Here is a 27,683-nt window from a genome sequence, read left to right as displayed (position 1 = left end):
TGAAGGTGTTCCGAGTTTTGCAAAATAATATCTAATTGGCTGGAAGTTCATATCTTGATATTTGTATTAGAACTGTTAAAACAGTCTAAAACATGTCTTAAATTGCCAGTTGTTTTAACAAAGATTTTATTAATGATACAGCTTGTTGTAGAACTTCTATGGGTTTTTTCCAAGGTGTTTGATGATAAACTTAATTTATGTTTCTGCATAATTTTAACTAAGACAACATCAGTTTACAGGCATAATATTACTGTGTTTCTTGAATATCTCTTGCTATTACCACATTTCACATTTTTACTTTAATTGGATTTGTCTCTCATGCAGGCTGTTTTTAACGTTTAGACTTTATTAGTGCACAGTAGGTTTTAAATGGCTATTTTCTCCTTTTTCACGTGGAGGTTGTTGGACTAAAATTCAGAAACCACAGAAATATGGGATGTTATGGGATATTAATGACTGTAGAAAGACTGATAGTGTTGGATTTCTTAGAACAAGTAAAGTTAGAATGGAATTGATGAAACAGCATATTGCCTTAAGAGGTAATTACAGCAATGCTGAGTTGGCAAATCCAATCAGCCCTTGAGTATAAAGCATTAACTGAAGTGATGGATGAGGCTATGGGTAGAATGAATTAATCTAATTGAGGAAGCGATGAATTGGAAATAACCAAGCTTTCATGACCCCTTACAGAAGCAGTTTGCCAGCTATGTACATCACATATATGACTTAAGTGAATGTTGAGCCCTTTCCAGGCAGTTAAAGGCATAAAACGTGCACATTTAATAGATGGTTGATTTGCAGAGGAAAGTTACATTTTTATGACCTCAAAAAACAGAGCCATCAGCTGCAGAGTGTTCCTTAAGTAATAGACAGAAAATATATGAGTAAAAATTTGAAGTCCTCACTTGTGAAGACTGAAATGTTGCAGGGAAAACTTTCCCTATATGTGTTGATTTAATAATCAACTGGAAAACCCCTTTTGATATACCTATTTGATGTTCTGAAAACTTATTATGAAATAATTACATATACGTATATATTTGTATGTATATATTTTATACGTATGTATCTATGTATGCACATGCACCATCCCATCCCATTTCAAGATCTGTACTATTTATAATGTATAAAAAAATTGGAAGTGAGAAGTTTACAGCTGGGTTTTTCAGTGCTTATTTTCACACCAGCATTACAGTGTGCCAGTGGATTCGTGGATGAATATCCATCCCTAAAGTTATTCCAGCCGTTTCTGCTCTGTTTTACCTTTCAGTGATGAATGTAACAGTTGTTCTGTATTCTATACTAGAAATAAGAGTTAGGGTGGTCTGTGGAAATTTAAGAATTCCCACGCTTCTATAGCTATGCTATGAAAAGCGCAATGTAGTAAAGCATTCTCTGTAGAAAACCTGTTCTTTCTTTGCCTTCTAATGACGTTTGCACACTTGTAATAATGCATGGATGAAACATCAAATACACGTAGTTTTCAAATACACATTTTTTTTCTGTCACAAAATTTTTTAAACTCCTTGAATGCAAATGTTTGGGCTGTAGTTAGGTAGTAGCATGGTATTTCTTCACATAGATTCTCTACTTCATTTACTGCTAAGGACAAAAAATGCTCAGGGGTGATCTCAACAAAGAAGAAGAGGTTAAAATAATAAAACGTTGATCTGGAGAACTAGATCCTATGCTTGCTACTACCCTAGAAGTCTTACCTTAGGCTTGGCATATTGTGGCCGCCTTGAAAAGGTTGATAGAGCAGTGCCCCACACTTTTCTTAGTGCAAGATTGGAGGTGAGGGGAATCTGGTCTGCAGAAGCTCTGGGCTCTTGCAGCTGCTGTATTCAAAATACAGAACATACAGTACATTCACTGAAAAACATTCTGTAATTTCTTAAATTGAACATCCAGATTTATTACATGCTTCAGGTAATTCTTGTTTGCTAAACAGAGTTTTACCATTTTCTGTTTCTGTTTTACTCTCTAGTTGTTGTGTCAGGGTACCAATGTGGTAAATTTCACAAAAAGGCAAGTACTTCATTTCATACAGAGTTCACACTGTGTACCTCAGATAAAATGTAAGATAGTAGGTTGGACGCGGAGACATTGAATAACCTATTCTGAATAAGGCAGAGGCTCTGTGGAAACAGGAGTGCTATAATAGATCCAGACTTTACTGCTGTTTCTCAAGATGGCTGAGATACAGCTGCACGGACAGCCTTCATTCTGCCATCTCCCGTCACATCACGTGCGGTCCTAATGCACTTCTAATGTCAGGATTTTGAATTTAATACTTATTAAAGGTCATCAGGGTCTGTGAGCCTTATGAGTTTTGTGTGATTGCAGATACAATTACTTTTTGAGCTTCTCTTAGCATAAAAAAAATCAGGATGAGAAAGAATATAGGTTACATTTATTATGCTGTCCTTCTCTAAAAATGATGTACTTCTTGCTGAGTCTGTCTTCAAAAGGAAAACGTGAGACAGTAATGCCAGCAAAGGTTTTGTTTCAAAGATGAAGGGAGGTAGATTTTGAAAAAGCATTCTTGCATATGAGTCATAAGGTACCTTCTGCAAATGCACTTCAAATGTTCCACACTTTCACCTATCATTTTAAGCAGGTCAGCTGCAGAGAGAAATTTCTAATGGTGTGAAGTATTCTTTCTTGTTCAGTTAGGTGGAAAAGATAATATCTCTCAGAGAAAGAAAATTAGATTAAAAAATTTTTAATGCAACTTTTCAGATTTACTACCAAAATTAATGAAATTGAGCATGTCTTCGATGTTGTCATTGTAAAAGGTTTTAAAAAGTATGGTAAAAGGAGGAAGGGAAGTAGGAAAGTCTGAAGCACAGTTTAGTAGTTCAGTATGTGCTAAGAGCTCAGAATCAACCTGTGTGAAACACAGAAGAATTCTAAGAAGTAACTTTTTTTTTTTTTAATTGGGAAATAAACATCATTGCAACTTCTTAAGTAAGGGAAAACAAAAGGAAAAATAACTGGAAGTAGCAAAGTGACTACCTGAAACATAGCATACCAGCTGAATTGCTCGTCCTGATTTGCTGTGTGAGGGAAAGTGCTTGTTTGAGGTCTCAAAGTTTAACTGTGTCTTAATAGGTGTTTTTGTATGCCTTAATATAACATTTTTTCTTCCTGTTGTGAGGTACCTAACTTGCTAACGTTAGCCCTTGCTAACGGGCTTCCAGCCCTAGTGAAAAAAAAAAAGCATATCAGTAGTTTGTGCTTTTTGTGGTTGTTTAGCTTGATAGACAAACCAGAAACATTACTGTTAATATACTTTTTCAGTCAGACTTTTAGTTGTGCAAATCACTGTAATTTTTCAGACTTCCGTATTGGTAAGCTATTTGAAGGTTATTTTACATAGAACTGGGGTCTGGCATAACCCTTTTCTTTCTTGACTCTGTGCCTAATCTCACAACAGCAACACAGTGTGATTTCTTCCCTCTATCTGTGCCAGCACTTCAGGAAAACAGATCTTTTTGACATAATTTCCTGCTCTTAGGCTTTCAAGGTGAGTGTTAAAATCCTCATTTTCTGCTTGGTTTTGACTTCTCTCCTTCCTTCTCTTCCACTCCTCAGTCAAATATATTGATAGATGCTCAGTTTCACACAGTTCATACACTCACCTTTATCTTAAAACTAGCTAGTGCACCTAGACCAAAATTAAATAATAGAAGATACAGTAATGTGAATCTTCATATGTCATATGTTGGCTTAGTTTTTAGCTTTAAGTAGTCAATGTGTTGACTCATATCTGTAATTAGTGATGCCATTCAAAGGAACAGTGAGTACACTCAAATGTAGTCCGTTAGAAATCTCATCCTTTAGTCAGAAGAACTTTTTCCAGGATGCAAAATTTGGATAAATCTTAATTGAAAATACCCAGACCTCTAACATGCAGATTTTTTGAGAGAATTTGGTTTCTTGCCTGTTAGTTTGCTAAATTGTTTTTATTAAAAGCGTGATAATTAGGTCATCTTAAATGTACTTGTTTTATTGTTTGGATTCCAAGCATGTGTCATACTTCAGTAATTCCCTTTCTGTTTCTGATTTGCATTTTAAGCATTTGAGGCATTAACACTAACTCTCTTGTAGAGATTTGGCATTTGATCTATCTGTTTTCCCTTCCACATTTAAATAACTTTGTTTCGGAGCTTCCCTGTACGCTATGTATACTCAGATAAAAGTATCTGTGCTTATCATTAATCTCCCAGAGGAAACAAAGTTAGACTCAAGCTGGCTGCTTGACAATCTAGTCCCATCACATGCTTCCTGAAAGTTCATTTGGTGAACCTGCAGAAGGCCAGGTGCTTCCTAAGGCTGTAGGGGTGTTATTTTGTGCTTTTCTGAAACTGAGGCACAAAATACTGGAAAGTGAGATGGTAGCACCTGCAGTGGTCGGAGTCATGGAAGACTGTTGTGATGCATGAACTACCATCAGCTTGGCCTGGCTGGCTAGAAGAGCACAGGATGCAGGTTACATGCAGCGGTTGCTTCTTCTACATTAATTGCCTTGGCTGTCTAGAGCAAATGTATATGGCTTTGCTCTCAGCGGGCTGCCATTTATTACTGCTGCTGACATGGTTCCTCTCCTGGAATTAGCTCTTCCTCAGCTATTTGCTCAGTCTCTGTGGCCGGTAAAATCCACAGTCCAGATGGAATGTATTTGCAGTAAAATATAGTTGCAAAAGCATAATGCACGCTAATCTCTCCAGATTTTAAAACATCTGTCTTTAACACCTTTTCGTTTTTTTTCACTCAGTGATTGAGTGTATGTTTTTGTTTAAGTTGTTATTTGGCAAAATCGTAGTTTAAGTGTATGGAAATGAATTGGAGTTTGTTGCAGGCACACATGAGCCACTTTCCAAAACTAGTAATTAGTCCTTAGTTATTTTAGATCTAAATTGAAAGGTTAAGTGTTTGTTTGTTTGTTTGTTTGTTTGTTTGTTTTTGTTTTTGTTTTTTGTTTTTTGTTTTTGTCTGAAGTTAACAGTTGCAGACAGAAACCTCTTCTTAAAATGGATGGAGCTTATGCTGGAATCCCATGAGTTCTGAAACATAGTTAGAAGGAAAACTAATCCTTCTTTTAATTTGTATTCTGTCACGATCCCTGTTGTAGCTTATTAGAATACTAAAAAGAAACTTTCTTCTGCAAACTGTTTCTCATTTCTAGAACAGCAAGAGGTAGCGTAGTTCAGTTTCCTTCACCTTTCCTTCAGTGCCGTCTTCATGAAGTAACGGGAGGATGCACAGTTCTGAGGGAAGTGAATAAATAATACATTGGTGTCAGCTCGCACTAAAGTGATGGATTAAGAAAAGAAAATTACTAAATGTGCATTGCAGATCTGTGGTTTAAACATAACTTGTAAATATGTGATTACGTCCATAGTAGTGGAATTGTGCTGGAGGTGTTTTTTAAAATGGAAATACGCTCATCCGAATTACAGTAGTTGGTATGTTTTCATTAAGTCAGTGTTCCCAATGGAACTGACTGCCTCTTATGGCAGCCTGAAACTCCAGTGTGTATGTGGCATCAGAAATAATGCTGAGACTGCTGAACTCCAGATACCCTGTTTGACCACACGTAGCCATGTACATGATTTGTGCTAATGACCGACCGTACTACTTGGGCGCTGGTGAGAGGCATTATTTCCATGACAGGGAACTGGATTGTAATATCTCTCATGTGGGAAGGTTGAGGCAAGAGCTTCAAAGCCACGATGCCTGTGTGTCTTTTATTAATGGAAATTGCTGCCTCTGTTTGCCAAAAGTCTCCACTGACGGGAGAATGAGATACGCTTATGCTGAGTGTGTGAGGATTGCAAATGCCCACGTGGCTGCATTCGGGCCTAATGATTTACCTCCACTGTATACTGCTGCATCATTAAATTCAGATGATGATGATATGGCTTTACGAGTATGTGAACTTGTCAGTGTATCAAGTAATTTTTTTTGAGCAGCCTTTGAAAAATCCTGTCAGCAGCACCACTAAGCTAAGGGAAAGTGTCAACAATCTCTTGTAAATGAGATGCTGCAGTCTGTGGTGCTAATAAAACCCCGGCTGGGATGGTATCAAGGGAGTGCAGAGAAAAAGCTGTCAAGGTATCATGGCTCCAAAAGAAACAAGACTGAGTCATACTTGCTTAATAAAGAAGGTAAATTGTCATAATAACAGGAAGCAAGCGTGCCTGCTACATATATTAAATAAAGCAAACTCCTAGGCTTCTGAGTGTTCACGTTCATTTTGTAGTAAACCTTTGTTTGAAAATTGTGGATTTCAACTGAGGTGAAAGGTGTGCAAAACAAGCTAGGCCCAGTGGCTGGAAAGCAGCAGTGCTGTAGCGCTGCTAATTGCGAAAGGTGAAAAGGCACCAGAGCGTTTGGGGTGACATGGAGAAACAGATCTCTGTGCTCTGCAACAGAGGGGGTTTTGTCCTGGTTTGCAAACTTGTTGCTCTATTGCAAATGTCGAAATAAAACTTCATTCCTTTGCTCAACTAGTCTGTTCTGTATGCTCTTTGAAGATGATCCAGGATGATAACAGCGATTAAACCCAAAGAAACAAAACCAAGCATAATGTTTCATGTTTCTGACAAGGCATAATACCTTTTGCAATACTAAAAATGTGTCACTGTCTTTGTTTGCCGCAGAAGCACAATAAAATCTGATGTTGTTTATACTAAACTTCTGTCTTCAAGCATGAGACTCAAATTTGCCTTATTTCTGGCAAATACTGGGGGGCATCTCCCCCCCCCCGACACTCTTTCCAGCAGCATCTGACCCCTGCAAGTAGCTGAGGTGGGAGGAGTGGTACTAAGGGACTACACCTTTTTTTCATGTCTGTCACAGCCATGGCATTTGAGAAGATACGGTCGTCTGCGCTTGCACACTGAGTATGGTTATTGTGGTTGGATCTCAGGAGGGCATGAATCAGTGGGATAGTGCTGGTTTCTGCTGTAAAACTGCTGTTTTACTGGTATGGCTTGCTAGAATACGTGTTGTTGTGTATTTGTGCAGTTTGCTCTGTGTAATGCTGCGTTCTGTACAGCAGAGCTTGGTTAAATCATCAGGCTGATGTTCATCCAGTTGCTGTCTGGTATCGACTTGGTTTGAGGAGAATCTTGTCCAGAGTGTGTAAGGGACTTTTCCCCTTCCCATTCTCTTTGGAAGACAGTACTGGTAAGGAAGCAGTGACCTGTCTTTGTATTTAAAATAATATTAAAGAAAGGCATTTGAGAAAAGACTTACTTGCAGAAAGAGATTGGAGTGTTCCTTCAGAAGCCTGGGTATAGTTACATGCTTCTGTACGGTGAAAGTTTAAAGAAACTGTTAAACAGGGAAAAGAACTTCTAAAGACCAATTACAGACATCTTAGCTCTGTAAGTACGTGGTAAATGGTTTCATGTAGGTGTCAAAATCTAAGGCAAAAATTCTTCTGTTTTATTTATTCCTTTTCCTTGTACCTTGCAGTAAAATAAATCATGTGAAATACTGCCCCTGTGGTTGAGTCTTGCAGAATATGTTGTAAGCAGAAATAAGATTTTTCTAGGAGTGATCAAAATAGTAGAAAGAATATTCTAGGACATCTTTTCTGCAAGCTCTCCGAATATTCTCGGGAGGGTGATCCTGTTGCTGTTGTAGTCTTCCAACATGTTTTTTACCTGCTAAGATGTCTGGTTCATTAGCAAGCAGCAGGTCAAAAGAGGGTCTAGATAAAGGTTACCCTGATGCATTTACTTTTGGGAAATTGGTTGAGAGTAAAGCAAGGTCCACTGTTTTAGCAAGCATAACCAGCTGTACGTACAGATTATCACAATGCGAGCTGTGTCATGCACAGCTTAGGGCTCGGGTTGCTTGTGCACTGGTAAGGACCATGCTTTCCAGCGATTGCATTGCTACTGAACAGGTTCGATTTCTAAGCGTGACTTCTTTGTTTTTAACTTTATTACGCATTTCAACATTTATGGTTGCAACTGCAGATAACAACACCTAGGAGAATCGAGTTCATTATAACAAAATGTCCATATAAATAAAAATATAAATAAAAATGATTTGCTTCCACTGGTGATACTGACACAAATTCAGCCTGTGGTTTTCACTGTTCTAGAGACCCTAGCTCAGCAACAGTTTCTCAAAAAAGAAGTGCAGATTTAAAAGAGAATTCTGTTTTGCCATCCTGCTGACTTCACATACTGCCACTCCCAGGAAAAATACAGGTTGCCTTCACGTTAAGAATTTCCCAGCAGAGTGCTATGGACTTGCATAGCCAAGCGAGTTGCTTTTATGTAGCTAAAAAACAGGTGGCTATTGGATGCATGCGTACAGATTATTTTTGAAGTGGCTTTCCGTGTGTCTAATTGACTTTCCTTTCCTTGTTTCATTAGTTTGTTTTTGTTGTCTTTTTTTTTAATTTGAGCTTGCCAACGTCTGAGAGTAATTCATGTGAAAGGAAGAGAAAAAGTAATTCCACTTTTTAAAAAAAAAAAAAAAAAAAAAAAAAAAAAAAAAAAGCTGCGGTTGTTCCTGTATGTCTAACATAGGTGGAAGAGAGAGAGAGAAAGGCAGAGAACAGCTTTGCTTAACGTTGAAAGGCAGATCATATCCAGTACTTCTAATCAGAAATTGGATGTTTTATGCTCAGGATGGTTAGGTTAAATTCCTGTAGCTATCCAAGACTGGAAGCCTCCTAATGTAGCGATCAGAAACGGATACTGGGATTTACAAATGCACCTTGCTCTTGCAGTTGGAAGGTGACAATATATTTACAGCATTTGTTTCATATGAGTAAAAAGATGAAATATTTGATTTAAAAAGTTCAAAAACAGAAGAAATTGATTGTTTAGAAAGGAGCTACTGAAAATAAAGTAGAAAGTTTTGGACATACTGAAATTAGAATGGCAAAGAAAAATCATAGAGTGTAGCCAGTTTTGCCTGTGGTTTTGCCCTCTTTCAACCTTTTTGCTGTATGGAAATTGAAACAGGTCATCCCTTAATCAGACCCTTTCGGCAAATGACTTATTACCATGCCTGTTTTTATATCTGTAACCTATCTGGGCTTCACTCAATGGAAAGCTTAATTATTCCTTTAATTATTCCTCTCTTGTTTCCAGGGGCCATGTATTTGGCAGACTCAGGGGGAAAAGGCAGAAACAGGGATTCTTGTTTGTACAGTCTTAACTGTTTGCCAGTAGATCTAGGTACATGGCCTACAAGATTTTTTTTATTATTATTATTTCCTAACATCATCTTAAAACCAGACTAATAAATGTATTGTCCTCCTCTCTGCTCATAGTTTTCTCTACTATGAGTTTGAAAGTATATATTATAAAATGAAGTGTTACAGGCTGAACTATACTTAAAGCGATAGCCTGGTCTTCCAAGTGAGGGGAGGGAGACAGGTTATTAGCTTCATGTAGAAGGTTGTCCAAGCATCTGCGAAGCCATGAAAAGATGAGAAGCCTCTTGGGTGTGATGGTGACAGAGAGTCTCATGCTTGTTTGGATATTTAGAGATCATTTACTCACTAGCAGTCAGTCTCGAGTAGAAGAACAGATGAATAAAAACGCGACCTTGACACAGCGAGGTGCTGGGCTAGGAAGTATTTCAAAAGCAGTAATAACAGTAGATCTGTGTTAAGCTTTTTGGTCTATAACCTCTATATCATAGAGAATTAAGAATGATCCCAGAAAATTCTTGACATACTAAGCCACCAAGCTTGTGGGCAATGTTTCCGTCCATCGTTGAAGACTGGTCAATGCTCTGAAGGTCTTTAGGCAGCTATATGAATAGTCACTTGAAGTGTTTTAATGTATAGCGGTATTTAGCCCAATTCTTTCGGGGTTTTTTTGATGCAGACAGGGATGCTTGTGTTTACTTTCTGTACATGACATTTCTATACGTGACAGCTTCGAGGTACCAGAGGTTTGTTAGGTGGATCAGCAGCACGGCTGTTGTAGCGGCACCATGCCCAAGCTGAGCTTGCCAGGCACGCAGGTGTTCCCGGAGGTGGCGGCATCAGCAGTGTCAGGCTGCTGCCATCACCCTCTCATCAGTCTGCTTGTCGTGCGGAAGAATAAAACTCGGGATTCTCATTTCCCTCCCTGCATGTTAGGGATTTATGGAAGGTGATGTGGCTACTGTCTATGTTAAGGTGCCGAAAGAAATTAAAATCAGCAAAATTGAGAACTAACAACAGTCAGCTGGAATAAGAATTCCCTGTATGTTCCCCCATCAAAAGAAAAAAAAAAAAAAGTTCTGCATTGAAAGTTTTATATTTTGGACACCTTTTTCCGGTAAACCTTGTCAAAACAAACAATTCTGTGCACAATTCTTTTAAAAAGTGGCATTTCAGTGCAGAAAACAGAACGCTATTTTAACAACAGGACAAAAAAATCAGCAATCATTTCAGAAAATTCCAGATCCCTGTTTGGTTTGACTTAGCAGACTTGCGTAAATGGCAAGCAAGCACATTCGCCGCACATCTCTGTGAAAAACATAACGCAGCTGAGAAGCTCCTGAGGAATTCTCTTGCCTCTGTGTGCATGTGAGCTGCTGTGTGTTTTGAGCTAATTTGAGCTTCTTTCAAAATAAAAACTGATTCTTTGATGGCAGCATGAAGCAAGCGTATTTGGAGTGTTACTCAGCTGTCAAAATACAGTACTGCTGGTGGGGATCCTCTTTTCCATCCCTGCGTGAGAGGAGGAATTTTTTTCTGGCATCTCCCTAGCTGGCTTTCTCCCAGCCTTGCAAACGTTGACTTTCAGCCTGATTTATCCCTAACTCTTTGTTGGGGCATCCTAGGGTCCCTGGTTCTCCGCAAGGGGAAGGGAGATGGAGAGGCAGGTGCTTTCTGGTCCTCACAGGGTTTCTCAATAAAACGTTCTCACTTGTCACCTTGAAGTCATTGTGTTGCTAACAAAGCCTTTCTCACTCTCTTCGTTTAGCGACGATAAGGTAGCAGAAGAGCAGCCAGAGGAAGATGAAGAGCTAACAGTTGTGGAAGATGATGATGCTGATGACGATGATGATGACGATGGTGATGAAATTGAAGAAGAAACAGAGGAAGAGTATGAGGAGACAACTGAAAGAACGACCAGTATTGCTACCACCACCACCACAACCACAGAATCTGTGGAAGAAGTTGTCAGAGGTAAATTTGTGGGCATTTATCTTGGGGCTGAAAAATCTGATCTTCTCGCTTTGTATATTTGCCCTTTACAACAACAAAAAAAATGTTCCAAACAGCAAAATATCCTGTGTTGCAGCATAGTTATGCTTTGTCTTCTATGATTTGCAAATTGATTCCACCTCCCCTTTCTCTTTTTCATTATATATATTCTTTGGATGTCTGTCTTTCTAGAAAGTTTGATCCACGTATATTATTATTTACATGGAAGCCAATAGTTTGGGTTTTTTTTCATGAAGTAACGTTAAATAAATTTGACTGTGTAGCAGATAACACAAAGTTTGTTTTGTGTGAGACATTGTTTGTGTTGCAGAAGAAAGAAGAATAGCAAATGCCAGTTCAAAGCTGGAGGTCGCACTACCTGGTTTGCTCTCTAATATTAACATTAGTGATTTGCTGTTTTGTGAAATGTTAAATACCTGTTTCCAACATTTCTATATGAACTAATAATTCAGGAAAATTAGATGAAATTAGAAATAACTATGCAGGAAAGTGAGCCTGGCTATTTTGTTTTATTGACAAAATAAAACAAAAGGAGGGGAGGGGGGATTAGGGATACAGTGACCAGAGAAGAAAACTTGGAGTAGGGAGGGGGGGAAGCCTTTGTTTTTTTTTCCATAGTTTTTTACAGTTGTTACAATAACTCATTTTAAACATTTTGGTTTTAACCTCATCAATGGACAACTTAACACTGTCAGTGTTTTTAGATGTCACATTTCCCCTTCCAATACATATTTGAATGAATTCTTTCTACATTTCAGTTTTAATCAAAACAATTCCATATGATGGAAATCTCTGTAAGATAGGTAATGATTCTTCTGCTGTGCTTACAGCTTCACCAATAATTGCAGGAGGTGATGACGGAAAATGAGATGAAGAGCTGCAGTTAAAATGAATGGAGTTGGGACTTGCTGGAGGCAGAGGCAAAATGGCAGGGAGTGGGAGCGTAGTGAAACAAGGCTGAAATCATCTGACCTAGCTCCTTGCATCAGACATCTTACCCTGCTAGTGATTGAACTACCTTTCCTCTTGAATCATGTAGCTAGTGTTTGGCAGAGCAGATAGGGAAGGGTAGAGATGAGGGCTCCTGTCTGTGGCTTTTCACACATAGAGATGACTAAGGTGTCCAAGAGATACTTTGGAACAAGGAGAGTTTCTTCATTTAAATTTCTTTTTTTTATTTTTTTGCCTATGTGCAGGTATACTCTCTCATCAAAAAATATTAATGCTTCAATGAAATTACTTGCAAATGTTTCCTTCTGAGGCTGGAGAGGCAGCTGTATGCATTCTGTCTTATGTAACTGTTGAGTGTTTTGCTCAACTGTTGGAGGGCTATTTTGGCAAGAGGGGGGATTTATATTTAAATCTTTAAGCCAATTAAATATATTTCCATATGCGAGCTTTCACAGTCCAGGAGTGAAATGCCTTGTTCTCATGAGTAAATGAATATTAAATTGCATTTTGGATGAGTGGAAATGAGAATGAATTAAGCAGAGTGTGTTTCTTCACTGAGGTTGATATTTCAAGGAGGTCAACATGTTTAGCCTTCAGGAAATTATTATATAATAATATGAATGTGAAGTACAAAAAAAGAAAAGTATGAAGGCCACCTTAAAAAATTTTTTTTTAATGTATATGCTTGCTAATTAACGATGGAAAGCTGTTGTTCTGCTTTTCCAGAGTCTTAAAGTAACCACCTTTTGGTTAGTATCTGTAAAATATGTGGTAAAGACAAAGGGCTACAAATGAGGTACAGGCAATGTGTTTTGGATGCAGATTTTCAGAGCTGTTCTGCCACAGCTCCCTAGGCTTTCCGACTTCCAGCTTTCTTGCAGGGGGCTGGGGCAGCTGATATTGCTGCCCAGTGGGTATAATAGATATTTGACAGAACTGCACCATGCAAAATACTTTTTCACTTGTAAGTGAAGCACACAAGTAGTACATAGCTTTGGCCTTTGCTTATCTTGTTGCACTTGAGAGAAGGCTCTCCCCAAGGCTCCGTGATCCTTGTGATATTGCCAGCAGATCCTGGTAAGCTGCAGTAAGCATCTGCTGTAAACTTACTGTTGCGAATGGAAGAAAAGTTTTTCCTTTTCAGTGCCCAGGAAAAAGACAGAGGTGTCTTGTAGGCTATTTATGTATGAGTGGTCCACACTATGGAGAAAGCTTAGAAGCTCCTCCAGGTGGGCTGAAGTGTCAGATCTTCATTCTAGTGGACTTGAGCTCTGTTCAGGCCTAAAAGTTACTTTTCCCAAGTGTTTGTCAATGCAGCTCAGAAATGTATCCTAGAAGACTGTCCGTGGGCGCTTTACACCCCATTTTTTGCTATACTTCCTGTAGTTGTGACTAATATTATGTCATAGCACTGAAGAGCACAGAAAGTGGCTTTGTCCAATTTTGTTGGAGTTGCTTTTCCCGTGTGAAATCAACACGGGTTGCTGCTCTTCTAAAACCATCAATTAAGATCCAATTGTGGGCTGGTACTGGGTGTTTTCTCCCACAAATCAATGCAGCGATTGCCATCAACCATAAATTAACTGAAAAGCATAAATATAATGTTATACTTTAAAGATACTTGAGCTATTGTAGAATCAATTTGTCGTGCAGTTTTATTTCTATGCGTATTTTAATGAATTGTGGTCGAAATAGCAATAGTAGAACTACTTCAGATTTATTTCCAGTGAAAAGAAAACAATTACAGTCTTGCCTAAAGAATGACAGAGGCCATTGACAGCAAAACAGTCTTTTCATTCATTTTCTGTAGCAGCTGTATTTTTAATAAGCTATAATGTTTACTCAAAAAAAGTGAGAAGGGTATAGTTTTATTTATCTATTTACATCCCTTTTCCTAGCACAATACTTGCCAGTATTCCCTTTCTTGCCTTTGGCGAGGGATTCATCTCCACTCTTGGTTTTCTGATAGAAACAGAACAGTCGGAGTTCAAAACTTCCAGATGCACTGTTACTGGCATTCGGATTTTGAATGTGGTTCATTGTGGGTCTGAGGCTACCAGGATCCAAAGAGTCAATTAATTTCAGGTCTACATTTTTTCATCTTCATTCACTGGGAGATACTGAATTTGTGCTGAATGAAGTATGGCTAGTTTTTATGAAGCCCTGCAGAAACACTGGCTCTTGATTTTGTGTCTGTATGGAGTGAGGGGGGTGACTTTGATGGCCAGGTATAACCTTCAGAGCAGTTTGAGTTCTGCTATCATTGCCCATTGCAGATGTTGCATAGTTGCTGCTGAGACATCCAGGCTGCAGGTGACTCTTGCAGTGCATGACCGAAGCAAGCAGACATTCAGCTCTTCTAGCATGTGTAATTGTTCATACTTTTGTGTCTGGTCTCCTTCAGTGCTGTAGAGGATAAGAAAAAACAGTCTCTCTTAGCTTACATAAAAGAATAAGCAATTTGAACTTAATGTTTTCTATCAACGTAGAAGTCGGTCAGGTCTCGTTTAAAGGAGAGCAATGGGGTCAATGCAGCAGCCTGGCAGAAATGCTTGGCAGCTTTTTTGCATACCTATCAGCAGATGTGAGAGATTTAGCAAAAGCTTGACCTGCCTCATCTGGCATATAATGTTGCCCTTTAGCAATTGGTTTTGCTTTCTCTTATTCAGCTGGATTTCTTTAAACATTTAGGAAAGAATTTAAGCAGTGCTACTTGACATGACATTTTAACTATGCTTGCAATCTGGAGTTGCAAGTGGGAGACCATATGCTGGTTTCCCAGCAAGAGAAAAGTAGTCTGATGTTGGTATGGCAGCTCTTGGCTTTACTGATCTAGGATACTTTTTTGCTGCAGATTTATGTGTTTAAGAGTCTTTACATTCATTCAGTATCACCTCCTATCTATTCTAAGGCAAGGCAGATTATCACTGAAATTTCTAGTCTCATCAGCAGTAAATTTGGGGACCAAAATAGAATATTAATCCTATGCAGTAGATGGGATATACTTTTTTCATTCTCAATTGTTTTGTCCTATTTTCTTCTGTGAAGGGTTGTTATCTTTCTTTTCAAGTAGTTGTTCTTCATTTTCTTCTCATTTACTCTAAGGCTGGCAAAGTATCCTTTATTTGGAAAGAGACAATGTGTAGTTATATTCTGTATTAAGGAAAAGTCTACATAATTCTGTAAGAATAGTGTACATTGTGATAACTACCTTCTTTCTTACAAATGAGACCTTCATAAAAAATGATAATCTAACATGAACAAGAGCTAATAAAATTGACATAATTGTTTTAAATTAAAATAATATCATTTAAATGGACTATAATTTAAAACACAGCTATTTCAACATAATAGAATATTTCAAGATGTATTGCAATTAGAATTTTTATTATTTTTTTAGTAATCTTGCTTGATGAAAAAGCAACATGATTTATATTTTAGGTTAAGGGCAAACGTACTGAAATATTAAATACAGTAATTCTGATGTTTTACATAAGGTTGAGGGTAGAGAGTGGTTTAATTTGAAATGATCCTCTCAGAAGAAATCTCCTGATAATATGTTCCCCTAAGAGAAAAGGTCATTTTAGTGTATTGAAGCAGTAATTAACTGAATGTTTTGTTTTGTTGTATATAGTTCATTTAACAATATGCTACTTTGTCTGGGACACAGTCATCTAATAGGCTGAAATGCACGTTTGTGCTAACTTTCATATTCCATGTTTCTTGCCATGTTAACATAATCATGGTGTTACATGAAAACTATACTTCTTGTAAAACACAAACTTATGAAATTTTATTGAGCTACGCCTAAAATAAAACTAGGAGCTCCTTTGGATTCTCCCATTAGTGATAACTGTTTTTCACTTTGGTTCAGAATGTAGTTGTTTTTTGCACAAGTAAATAAAAAGTTTTTTTATGCATTTGTTCCACATCAGAACTGTAAGGTTTTTTATTCTAGCCAAGTATGCTTTTTTTTTCCTTTTTGGATTCCAAAGAGCCCCCTAGATTAAGAATAAAAGTTAGAACGAGAAGTTCAATCTTAATTGCTTAGGAAGGAAATTACAATTTTAGGGTATTTAACTGTTTTAGAAGCAATGTTCTTTAGTATTGCATTTAGAACTCATCATGCTACTTTTTTTCTTTTAACTTTCTCTCTAGAAAGTATTTAGCAATTGTGTAGCTAAGGCACCAACTTTATTCCCAGAGCATGTGCCAGCTCCACAGCTGGCTCTGCCTAATTGCAAAATCTCTTAAAATTAGCCTTTGTCTTTGAATACTGAAATTAAAATTTGACTGCCTTCTCTAACCATGTATTCAGAATGAGAAGTTTTCTTGTTTCAGTGAAATTGTCATCAAATACTTCCTTTTGATTAATTTATTGAGCAAAACAGTATCATACCTTTTTGGAACAAGAACAGTATAAGAAAAAACAGCACGCATTTACTCTCTAATTTGCTCTGTTTTTCTCACCAAGTTAAGAAATGAAGGATAATATAGATACACATGTATTAGTATCCCCAAACCATAGTTCTAAGTTGCTAAAGACACAGAAGCTAAAATTACTCCACCGGTAATATTACGTACTAGCTTAATAAGGTGAGCTGTATGCCTCATGATATGTACACTTGCGATGTTGATTCCTTTGTCCTCTCTTGCTTTAATCGATTACTCTGCTCTTCAGTGAAGTATAAATGCTGACTTATAAAATTGCGGTCCCGTTTACTTAAACAGCTAAGTGCATTACTTTTTTGGGTCCTGCATAAGTATGTTGCACAGCTTGAACTAATAGAAATACGGACAATATAAATACCAGGTAAGTGAATTGGATCATATTGCCTGCATACTTTATAAAATGTATTTTTCATGCTTCATTTGAAGCAAAGTGCTCAAGATAGGGATGCTAAGAGTTAAGGTTTCACAGAGGAGTTAAGAGTTAGATTTCACAGATGTGAAATCTATTTGTGGCTTTTCCCAGTGCTTTTTGTGCATGTAACCTCAGGGATCTTACTCAGCTTTGCTATAAAAAGAGTCGTGGCTACATTGCAAGACTATTGTTCAGGAATACTTCAAAGGTTTGAAAATAACTTTGGGATTCGCAGTTGGAGGGGACTATGCAAAGTTGAAGGGTTGACAATACGTTGACAGAAAAGTTACAGATGCATTATATTTTGCAATACTATGGCTAAATTATAGAATACTTGCAAGCCAACATGCTGGTATCTTTCTTGTGCAACATTGAGGAAAAAGGTGTTTTTCAGAGTTGGTTGCCTAACTCCTCCTACTTGCCATTTTCTTTTTTTTTTTTTTTTAATCTCTTCAGATTTATTTTCCAGTTTAAGGTTTGGGACAGCATTTAAATGAGCTTGGTTCTCATGATCATATACATAAGCTTAAATCCTGAAGAAAGCAGCGAGTAATCTTGATGTTTACAGTGACAGAAGTATGTAAATGTAGCCAAAAAATGTATTTTTCCTCTTCAGATGTTTAAATTTGTTTCAGATTCCTCCCCTGAAAATGTTGATATTCACAGAGGAAGCATTAGTTTCATGTGAATAGGGGGGGAAAATTGCATGAAGTTCAGATTTTGAAATAAAACAATTATAACTTTTGTTTTGATTTAAAATCAGTTTTCTCCAAGAAGCAGAAACAATTTACATTGTAATGAAGTTTTAAAATGTGATACAGAACCATATTTTTACGTTTCTCTGCGTTAAAACTGCTCATCAAAGCTATCTCAAATGTTTGCACATAAATTTTAATTAGCTCAACTAACAAGTCTTTGATAAATGACTATGTATGGAAGAATTTTTTATGGGGCCACTCTAAATCAGTTTCCAGATACTTGAATGCTGTGCATTTCCTGGGATGCTGAAGTCTATGCTTTTCAGAGAGAAAAAATAATACAGTCATTCTCCATGTTTAGTTTAACTAATTTGTTTTCAGTTTACAACTTCAACTATTAATTAAAAGACAAATAAAAAAATTTGCCACAGAAGGGTCGCTAAGAAGTGATGTGCCCACTTTGTTCAAAACGGCTCGTCTTGAGATAAGAGGAAGAAGTATAAGAAGTTTATAATGAGAAAACATAAATTATTCCTTCCCAGTTAACTCAAAAGTAATTTGTCAAAGCCAAGGTTTCAGAGAGGGAAGGTATTGGCAACTGTAATCTTTGGTTTAGGGCACAGAGGAAGTAAGAGGAAATTTTACTATTGAGAAGGTAACTGTAAGGGTCTGGAAACATGAACCTGAATTGTGACAAAGGCTCATCATCTTAATTTTACCTGATTTCACAGAGCCAAAGAGTGCATCTTTGGTGAGGGACAGTGAGTAATTCCTGATACAAAGCTAAGCTTACTCTTACTGCTGTACTTGGTATAAATTATAACAAGAAACGTTGAACTACGCAGTGCCAAAAAAGTAAGTCATCTTTTACTCAGCAACAGGATTAATATTTGAAGCAAATACAGCTTTTAAGTTTTTGATGAATTATTTAGCAGTGTATGCTGCCTGCTGCTAATATTTGTGGAAATACTACAGCTCATACGTCATAGGCGTAAATTGCTACGCTCAGTACTAATGGAAGGCTTAAATATTTGTGTGGCAATCACTCGTTTTTAGCATGAGAAGTTCTCGTCCTCTCGGTTCAGCCAGTACTGCTGAGGGTTAAATGTTGCGGCTTTGTCATATGAGCACAAATGATGGGGCTATGAGGGCACATGGAGCAGCCACTGGCCTTGGACAGGAGCATTTCCCAGGCAGCAAAGCCAGTTCAAAAAGGTACCTCTGAATGCGATGCTTGCCTGCAGGCTGTCAGCAGTGCCAGCTGGAGCAGGGACAAAGGGATGCTGCTCTGAGCCCTGCGTGGAGAAGAGGTGATGGCAAGCAGTGGTGCCATTGCTGGGAAAACAGTGATGGCAGCTAGACATTCCCAGTATGGGCCAGCAATGCTCTTCCAACAGTCAAGTATGTTGTTTCTCTCTCTTGTTTGTCTTTATCTCATAAACCATTGAGTCCACGGAAAAGGTGCCCTTGGTGCCATTTCTGAGGCGCAGCAGACCACCTCACCACTCTTCACTGTTTGGGTCTCACTGAGAGCAATGAGGTGGGCTGTGTGGTTGGAGGGAAGGACGTGCCCTGCAGTGTCACCGGGTCCTTAGTGGGGAACCAGATAGGGCCCCAGCCACAGCGCTCGGGTCCTGCAAGGAGCCGTATTTCACTCTTGCTCTATTGAATGCACTATACTGTGGTATCCTGAATGCTTGTCAAAGAGCTTCTTAATGTGCATGTATGACTTTGGTTTCCAAAGAGCTAATTCCTTGCTACCACTGGCATCAGTTATTTGATGGACAATTACTGTCATTTTTGCACATTATTTGCACATGCAGAAAAGCTCTGCTACTATTTCTGTGAGAGAGATACCTGGAAGTAGGTACACTAAACTAGGAAATTTCAGACTGAATCTGTGAGCCTTTCTCATCTTGTAAAAATTACAGTGCAAACGATAATAAACTGGACCAATAGCAAAACTAGAATTTCAAGAGAAGCATAGAAGGTACTTACCGTGTATGTTGAGGTCAGCCCACAGTCAGCGTTAACTAAGTAATTTTAAAAGAAAGGCTGAATTGCTGAGACCTTCGTGTTTTTGAAATGACATTTCTTGTCTGCAAAATCTCTCTTGTCTATACCTATCTCTAACATCATCAGTCACTACTCATTTTTAATTGACATGCAGCAGCCCTTTCAAAGCTGTGCAAAGTTTGCTTTGTGTAAAGACTGTGACTTAAAAAAAGATGGCAGGAATTGCCATCCGTGGATTTTATTTTAAAATAAATCAGAACAGTCACTCCTACTAAATGTGGTATATAACTGATCATGCAGTAGTACACGATTAATTGTAACTAACGTGTTACACAAATATTTTTATTTCGTGTTTTCTCAAAGTAACAAGTTGATATTCTTTCATTCTGTCTAACTGATAGATGCAGTACTATAACATTTGTAGTACACCCTTGATGATTGAATACATGGATCTGTTCCTCTTAGACTGAATGTCTGCACCCTAAAATCAGTTCTTAGCATTTATACATACTATATTTGAACCTGGAATACATGTGTAAAAATATACCTACTGTTTTAGATAGTTAAGCAAATATGGATACACATTAACTAACGATGACAAGTTAATGTAAAATACATTTAGTAAACAACAGCGCTCCCGGAGAGACTGAAATATCTATTATTCATCAAGACAGGCTCTGAAAAGCTGAATTTTTGCAGCCAGAATCTTAGAGGTGATGAGTGCATAGGGGATTTTCAGTGCTAATGCACTGATACTTCTTTATACCTTTTGACCCTTAGGAGTTTGCCTTCCACAAAGATCAAATTCGTGTCATAAATTTAGAAGCCTGTAATCTGCAGATGCAGTGTGTGGGATGAAAGCAAATCAGGGATATACTGATGTTTAATGTTATGTAGCTTTGCAAATGGCATATAGCATGTGAGGCAAGATAAAATTGTTTTTTCTGTTTGGAACATTATTTGTAAAGGGTTATATATTTACACGTGTAATTGGCTGAATTCCAAATTGCAGACAGAATTTGCTTTCTCTTCACTTAATTTATGCAGTTTGGTTTTTCCCTCAGGTTTTCATGTGTTGCAGGGTATAGGCAGAGACTATGACAGCTCACAGTGAAAACAGATCAAGACTGTTTTAACTTTTTTTTCCCTGTACATATTCACTGGGGATGAGATTTACTCCTATTCATGAGACAAAGCTATAGCACTAATTTTATATATATAAATGTACATATATATGTGTGTGTGTGTATCTATATATATATTTGAGGCATATTTATATGCCTCAAACCATGAATTATAAACCATGTATGAGGCCTCTTGCACGAGGGAATTTCATCTGGAGTGGTTGTATATGAATAGGTGTATGAAGAGAGTTTCTTTTTTCTGTGCAACCTGCAAGTGGTCTTTCTTAATAAGGAAATCTCAATTTTGGGGGATCATAGATCTGTAGAGCTAAAAAACAACAAGAAAAAAAATGGAGCATCTTCTGTTGACTTCTGCTGTTAAATGTTTCCTGTAAAGGCAGTTACTCAGTTGCTTCTTGGACAGTAATCCATTCGGTCTTTGTCCACATACCCTGGCAGTAGTGCAGTGATAAGACAGGTGTGGACTCAATGACCTTAATACAAAAAAATTTCTGCTGCTGTGGTTTGGAAGTGAAGAAACTTCAACCTTGTGGGACTGCTATCATATTAGAGCTTATTTCAGTACAACTGTTGCAGGGCAAAATCCTTCAGTCGATACAGATAAACTAGTTAAAAGCATAGGGAAACCTTGTGCTAGAAGACTTAATAGCATGAATCTGTATTAAATCAAAAATTTACTTTCATTTTTCCTGGAGGAGGAGTTAAAGCAGTCAGTAATTCATATTTCCCGTTTCCAGGAAAGTGTCCCTCGTTCACCTTTGCAAATATTGAGAGATGTCCAAGTAGGCTTGTGTAGCTGGACGTGGGGGCAATACCGTTTTCACACTAAACGTAGTTCCTTCGGCTCTCCTGTGACTAGAGGTGTGCTCTGAGCAAGCTGAGACGGGTCCGTGCCGGGCGATGATCTCCCGCTGGTACTTTGACGTGACCGAAGGCAAGTGCGCGCCCTTCTTTTACGGCGGCTGCGGCGGCAACCGGAACAACTTTGACTCGGAGGAGTACTGCATGGCCGTCTGTGGCAGCGTCAGTAAGTGGAGCTCGCCGGCCTCGCGCAGCCTCTCCCGCGCGCCGCTGGCTCTGCTGCTTGGGAGCGGGCTGTGCTGCCACTAACCACCTTCCCGGCGAGCTGCTCTGTTCGCCCACCTTCTATCGAACGTGCTCCCTCCTTATTAGCTGCTCTTTAGTGTCTCTCTTATCTGGCACGATAGCGATAACTTCTTTATGCTGTAGACTGGGTTTTGCAAAGGGGTAACAGAAGGCAAGCTTAACATTTCCGTAGATAAGGCTTTCGCACTTACTTTGTCTTAAAATCTTCTGTAAAGTGCACTGACATTCTGTGTGTCTCTGTTTGTCTTTGTGCATGTACAATGCATGTACAGAAAGAAAGAAGCCTCGGGTAAGTTTAAAAATAGCACATAGTTTGCAAAGTGTATTTTTACATATTATTTCTTAATTTTTTAACCAAGAAAATACAGTCTCATAAGAATATCAAAATATTTATTTCCAGCCTTGGAATTAGTTTTTTTTTGTTTTTCTGTTTATTTTTAAGTTCTGTTTGAATACTTTGTATGCATTTGCAAGGAAGATGGGAGAATCGCCGTTTGACTTCTAGGTTTCCCTGAGGACCACGATGCACATGAATGTGAATTATCTCCCACCTCTTTATTTAACATACCATATATTTAATGATGGCTTTCTGTGAAGAAAGAATATTTGTGTTGTGAGTTTGGTTTGCAAGACATTATTTTCCGCATCACAGAATCGTGAAACTGATACAGATTTGTCAGCTGTGTTTTGATTTGTGAGCCTCTGATATTGTCCCTGTCTGCTGATGTTCTTGGGAGAGTTACAGCTGCCATTTACAACTGAAACATTAGAGAATGATTATATATTTCACTGCCCTATCCATTCACAAAGATGGACAGGAGCGAGCAGAATAGAAGCAATGCATTAGGACTGTTTTTATTAAAAAAAAAATTCCAAATTGTGTCTAGGAATGTTTGGAATAAGTAGCAAGCTTAAAAATTTATTTGAATATTTGCAAAGCCATAGTATGTGTGTCATGAGGTAAAGAGTTGACCTGCATTTTATTGGAGAGGGAGCAAAAGCACTGATGGAGGTAGGATTGCTACTCTGGTCCTCCAGCTGCATTTCATCTCCATGTTTTTTGGAGCCGTTCATGGCAAGGCTCCCTGGAGGGATGTGGAAAGACGACCACAAGAAGAGCAAGGAAGATGCCGTATGGGCAGTGATCAGCTCCTGTAACAAGAGGAAAGATGCAGTGAGGAGAGAGAAGAAATATGTTGTAAATATAATAGTAATATGCTTGCTAAAAAAGTAAAATCTTAAACTAGTAAGTTCCTAAGTCAGCTTTCAGAGATGCATGACAACTCTGTCTCTTACTGTGTGCTCTATGACAGGCAAGAAAAAAAATGTGACTTTGTAACCCTAATTGAGAGTTAATTTAGGCAACAATAGAAGAGGAGGATTTTAAAGAAGAAAGATTCATACATTGAAAAATGCAGGCTCTGTAATGTTGAGGGACAATTGATGTGTAGGCATGGAATGGAGGAAAGAAAAGTAAAGCTAAAGTGAGAAGAACTGGGTCATGGAGGTTAGAGGCAAATAAAAAATCTACAATGAGAGAGAGGGCCCTAGAAAAGCCATTTGGCAGCTTGTACATTTAGTTTCAGGCAGCTGAGATGAGGCCATGTTTTTTTTTCTTTACTGTTACAAACAACAGAGAATTTGTAGTGGTTAATTACCTTTGTCACTCTTGCATAGATAGTCATGCTTAAATGGTGATCGGAGCACAGATGAGATGATGGCCATCAAAACTACTAAGAGAAAATAGCTGAGACACTGAACCTTTCACTGCTTTGCTAGTGGAAATAGTTCTAATTAGCAAAGTAAAAATGCTTGGAGTGAGCAGGATTTACCTGCACAGAATTTGGGATACTTCTGGCTTGGCCTGTAAGAGGCAAATGGAAATAACCCTCCATTTATCTGATTTGTCTGATGTTACACCTGCAGCAACAGTATCAGAGTTCCTCAGCCCCAAGTTTTTTTTGTTTTTGTTTTGTTTTGTTTTGTTTTTTTTAAAAAAGCAGCTTCATTCATGTACTGTATTTTTGATGTTCAGCAAGGTATGATTGGATGAAAAATAGTTATTGGCCTTCTGTGTTGTGCATTTTAATTTTAGGAATTACTATTGCCTTTGTCAGCTTCACTGCAAATTCTGAACTGTCTTTGTGAAGGCTGTACAGCACTATAAATAGACTTGTACTGTATTTTGACTCTTGCAAGATTGAAGCAGTTTTGTTAGACTTCCAGTTTTTACAGATTTGTTTTGGCTTCTGGCCTTCAAGCTGAGCCATATGGATACATTTTTGTGCCCAAATTCTGTTGTAGGGCTCTGTGCAGACGCAGAGATCACGCTATATAGTGTATCTTGTAAACAGAGCTGTAGTTACTCACCCAGCACTTCAAATCTGAGACTTTTGTTGCTGGCTTGTGTAATACTGTGAAGTTATTACATAAAGGGAGAGATGTTGCTGACTAAAAGAACAGTCATGACACATAGACTTCACGTGAACTAAATAGTAAAACTTAGAGGGATGAGATTCTGATTTGTCGCATTGATAATACGATAATGTTGCCTTCCATATGCAGTTTGTAGGTGTAAACGTGACACTGGCTGGTTGCAACAGTAAGCAACAGGATTTACACTGTGACAAAAGTCAAAAGGACTCTGTTCAGATCCCTTCTCAGCAATCTAGTGATATTGCTGCTACTTGAGATAGCCTTGGCCATGATCTTAAAAAGAATACTATGAATTGAATGAAAGTTGGCCAGTTAGGCTGGCTGCCTTCTTCCAGCTTGTCTTTCAGCAGCAAAGTTGTACAGCTTGTGCTCATACTATTTGGAAGGATAAATAATCTTCCCTTCTAAGACTGACAGTTCTTTCACAGAATGTGGAATCAGAAGTGAAAAAAAAAACAACTTCTAAATTTAATCAAGCTGTGCTGCAAATCCGTTGGGAAATTCAGATGAGCCCAGGAGATTTCCCTCTCTCTCTCCTATGGAGATTTAATTCTTTCTTAAGTTCAGTGAAAATAAAACAATGCCAAGAGCATACTGTTTTTTGTTCTTCTCATATGTATCTTGCTTTACTTTGGGAATTCTGTTGCTGGTCTGAATTGTTCTATGTTTAAGAAAAATATCTTAACTAACTAAGGTGAAAAAACAGAAAGAAAGAAAGCCCTTTAAAGTAATTCTGTAACTATGTGCTAACTAAATCCAGATATTGATATTTTTGAGTGTGTTCCTATTCTTTCCCTCCTTGTGAAAATGTGAGTTTCATAGTATGTCAATATTGTTTGTGTTCATGTCATATTTGGAACACAGGAAAAGTAAAAATGGCTTCCATTAAATGGATTTATTTCAGCTTTTTCATCCATTCATAGGAACTTGTTCCAAGCAATTTTTTTGCAAATTCCAGTAAACTTTAAAATCATACCACACAACAGGGTTATGACATGGACTTAATCTGAATATTTGAGCTGCACAATTTCATTGACACATCTAGGAGCATGGAAAGATAGGTGGTCTTGTCTTTTTTGATTTAGAACTTTCGTGTTTTCCTCAGTAGTTTCTCAAACAATATTTGAGTCTATAGGGTACACTTTCCAAGCTACTTCAGTTATCTTTTTGTTCCCGTATTTTTCATGTTACATCAAAGTGTTATGTACCATGGTCTACACCTCTCTCTTATTTCTGTTCCTAAAATACTTTATTTTTCTTCAAGTTTCATCTGTTGTTTCACTCTCTGTGTACTGTTTCTCATCACTCTTCATAATATTGCTGAATATAAATGGCAATCAAAATTATTGGAAATGCTGAATATGATACATTTCAGCACTTAAGTGAGTATCTTTGAAACAGTTCCAATATTGCTAAAATTGATTGATGGACTTTACCCGGTTAGAGTGAATCTTGGGTCAACCCTCTTTTCCCTCCCCCCTACTCTCAATCTCACGAAAAAAAGAGGGGAAAAAAAAGTGGAAAAGACCTTCCATCTAGGAATTCTTCTCCCACCCCTCCTTCTTCCTATCATTTTTCTTGTATTTCTTTTTCATCTCCCCCTAAACTTAACCTTTCTTTCAGTTCTGGCATGTTCCCCTTGCTATCTATGTTTATTCATTTACTTCATTCTTCATTTCTTTTCTCTTCAATAGTTACATTACTGCTGTTCCCTGGTGTCCTACAAAGCTCCAGTGAGCATCTCTGAGGCAGTAGACAGTGTGCAGAAAGCACACTGAGTGGTTTGTGGATGTGGTTTTGTTTGTTCAGCTCCACAGCTGGTAGATTGGAATATATAGTTCTCTCCTGGAGTCAGGAGAGTGAAATGCACACAAGGGAGAGCTGGCTTGAGTGCACAGGGATCCTTGGAAGGAGTTTTGAGCAGGTTGGGAAGCAGGGCTGCACAGTGGAGACAGGTGCACGGTCAAGAGAACAGCATACAAAACCAGAGAGGACTTTGGAAATATTTGCAGGAAGCTTGGAGGGAAGCTAAGAGCACATGTCTTTCCTTTGCCTAATTACATCTTGTTTTGTAGGATAAACTTGTTGGATTTTACACGATGTGGTATAGAATAGTGGGTACTGGCTAGATTTCTCTTGAGAAGCAGACAAGGGAAAGCAAGGTGGAATGTGAGGTTATTTTTCCTGTAGATGTTGAAATTGGACTGAACCAAAACCTAAGGATGTTCTATTATGATGAATATTATACTGTCTGTGGAAAAAGCTCATATTTTATTCTGCTTCCGTACTGAAGTCTCTTAGCCTTGATCTGAATGAGTAGTTATGTCCTGTCATAGGAAGCTATTGTTGTCAAATTTTGTGTAACACATTTCATCACTGAACTACACTGGAATTGATATATAATTACCCTAAAGGGGAAGGCTTTTAATATCTTGTTACCATTTCCCTTAGCTTGCCAGACCCCATGCCATCTTTCTATTGATTTTTAATAAGGACGTTCAATACTGTACACGGTTTCTGTTCACTGTAAGAACTCAGACATCTACTGTGACTGTCCATAATGGGTTCTTGGAAACCATTAGGATCTATCAGATGGGTAATTCAGATTTAATGACTTCAAAACAGCTACGTATTGGCAAGAGTAAGCAGAAGATGATTTAAGTGCCCTTATCAAAGGAACTATTTCTGTCTTATTGTCAAACGAAAGAGTAATATACTGTAAAAAACTTTTCACTTTTCTCTAGTGTCCTAGTGTCCTTGCTTGTTAAGCATCTTTAAAGCTACAAAAACCACATAATTTTTCAGTAAATACTGTTTTGAAATGATGTTTATATTTTAACTTGCAGACACAAGGAGCTTCAAAGTTTGGAAAATTCTCTTAAATGGATTAAATTTAACTACTGTTGCATTCTTTCCAGCTCTCTTACTAGTTCCTGTGATATGATAAATTTAGAACATTATGAAATCCTTGCTGCAATATTTTAATTTGTTCTTCATCTTAAGCTGTAGTAAACCAGACTCTGGTGGCACAGTCAATTTCTGAAGACTTTGATATATCATTGAAATATTCTTTTTTGTTTGTTTGTTTGTTCTACTAGATTACTAAGGCTAACAACAGAGTGAACCAAGAGGATTCAGTGTTGTCCATTACCTCCTTTGCCTGATTTCTGTAACCTGGACACCTAGTTGAAAATTTAAATATCAGTGTGCACTGTTGTATTTTTGCTCGCTGATATTTTGTATGAATTTAGGTAGAATTG

At 37.9% G+C, this 27,683-nt stretch overlaps 1 protein-coding gene across 4 annotated transcripts in view; it reads left to right on the top strand.

Annotated features, from left to right (window-relative positions):
- APP (amyloid beta precursor protein) overlaps positions 1-27,683 on the top strand; it is a 224,554-nt gene that overhangs the window by 114,318 nt on the left and 82,553 nt on the right. For 2 of the 4 annotated variants that reach the window (XM_062598045.1, XM_062598035.1), the window contains exons 6-7: positions 10,962-11,167; positions 21,740-21,907. In XM_062598045.1, coding sequence (XP_062454029.1) covers positions 10,962-11,167; positions 21,740-21,907 — 374 coding nt within the window. The remainder of the gene's footprint in view (positions 1-10,961; positions 11,168-21,739; positions 21,908-27,683) is intronic. The other 2 variants (XM_062598064.1, XM_062598054.1) reach the window with 1 other exon arrangement.

This window comes from Rhea pennata, chromosome 1 (assembly GCF_028389875.1).
Source record: "Rhea pennata isolate bPtePen1 chromosome 1, bPtePen1.pri, whole genome shotgun sequence".
Classification (NCBI taxonomy): domain Eukaryota; kingdom Metazoa; phylum Chordata; class Aves; order Rheiformes; family Rheidae; genus Rhea; species Rhea pennata.
The sequence above is the reverse complement of the archived record's forward strand: the minus strand, read 5'-3'. Positions and strand labels throughout refer to the sequence as shown.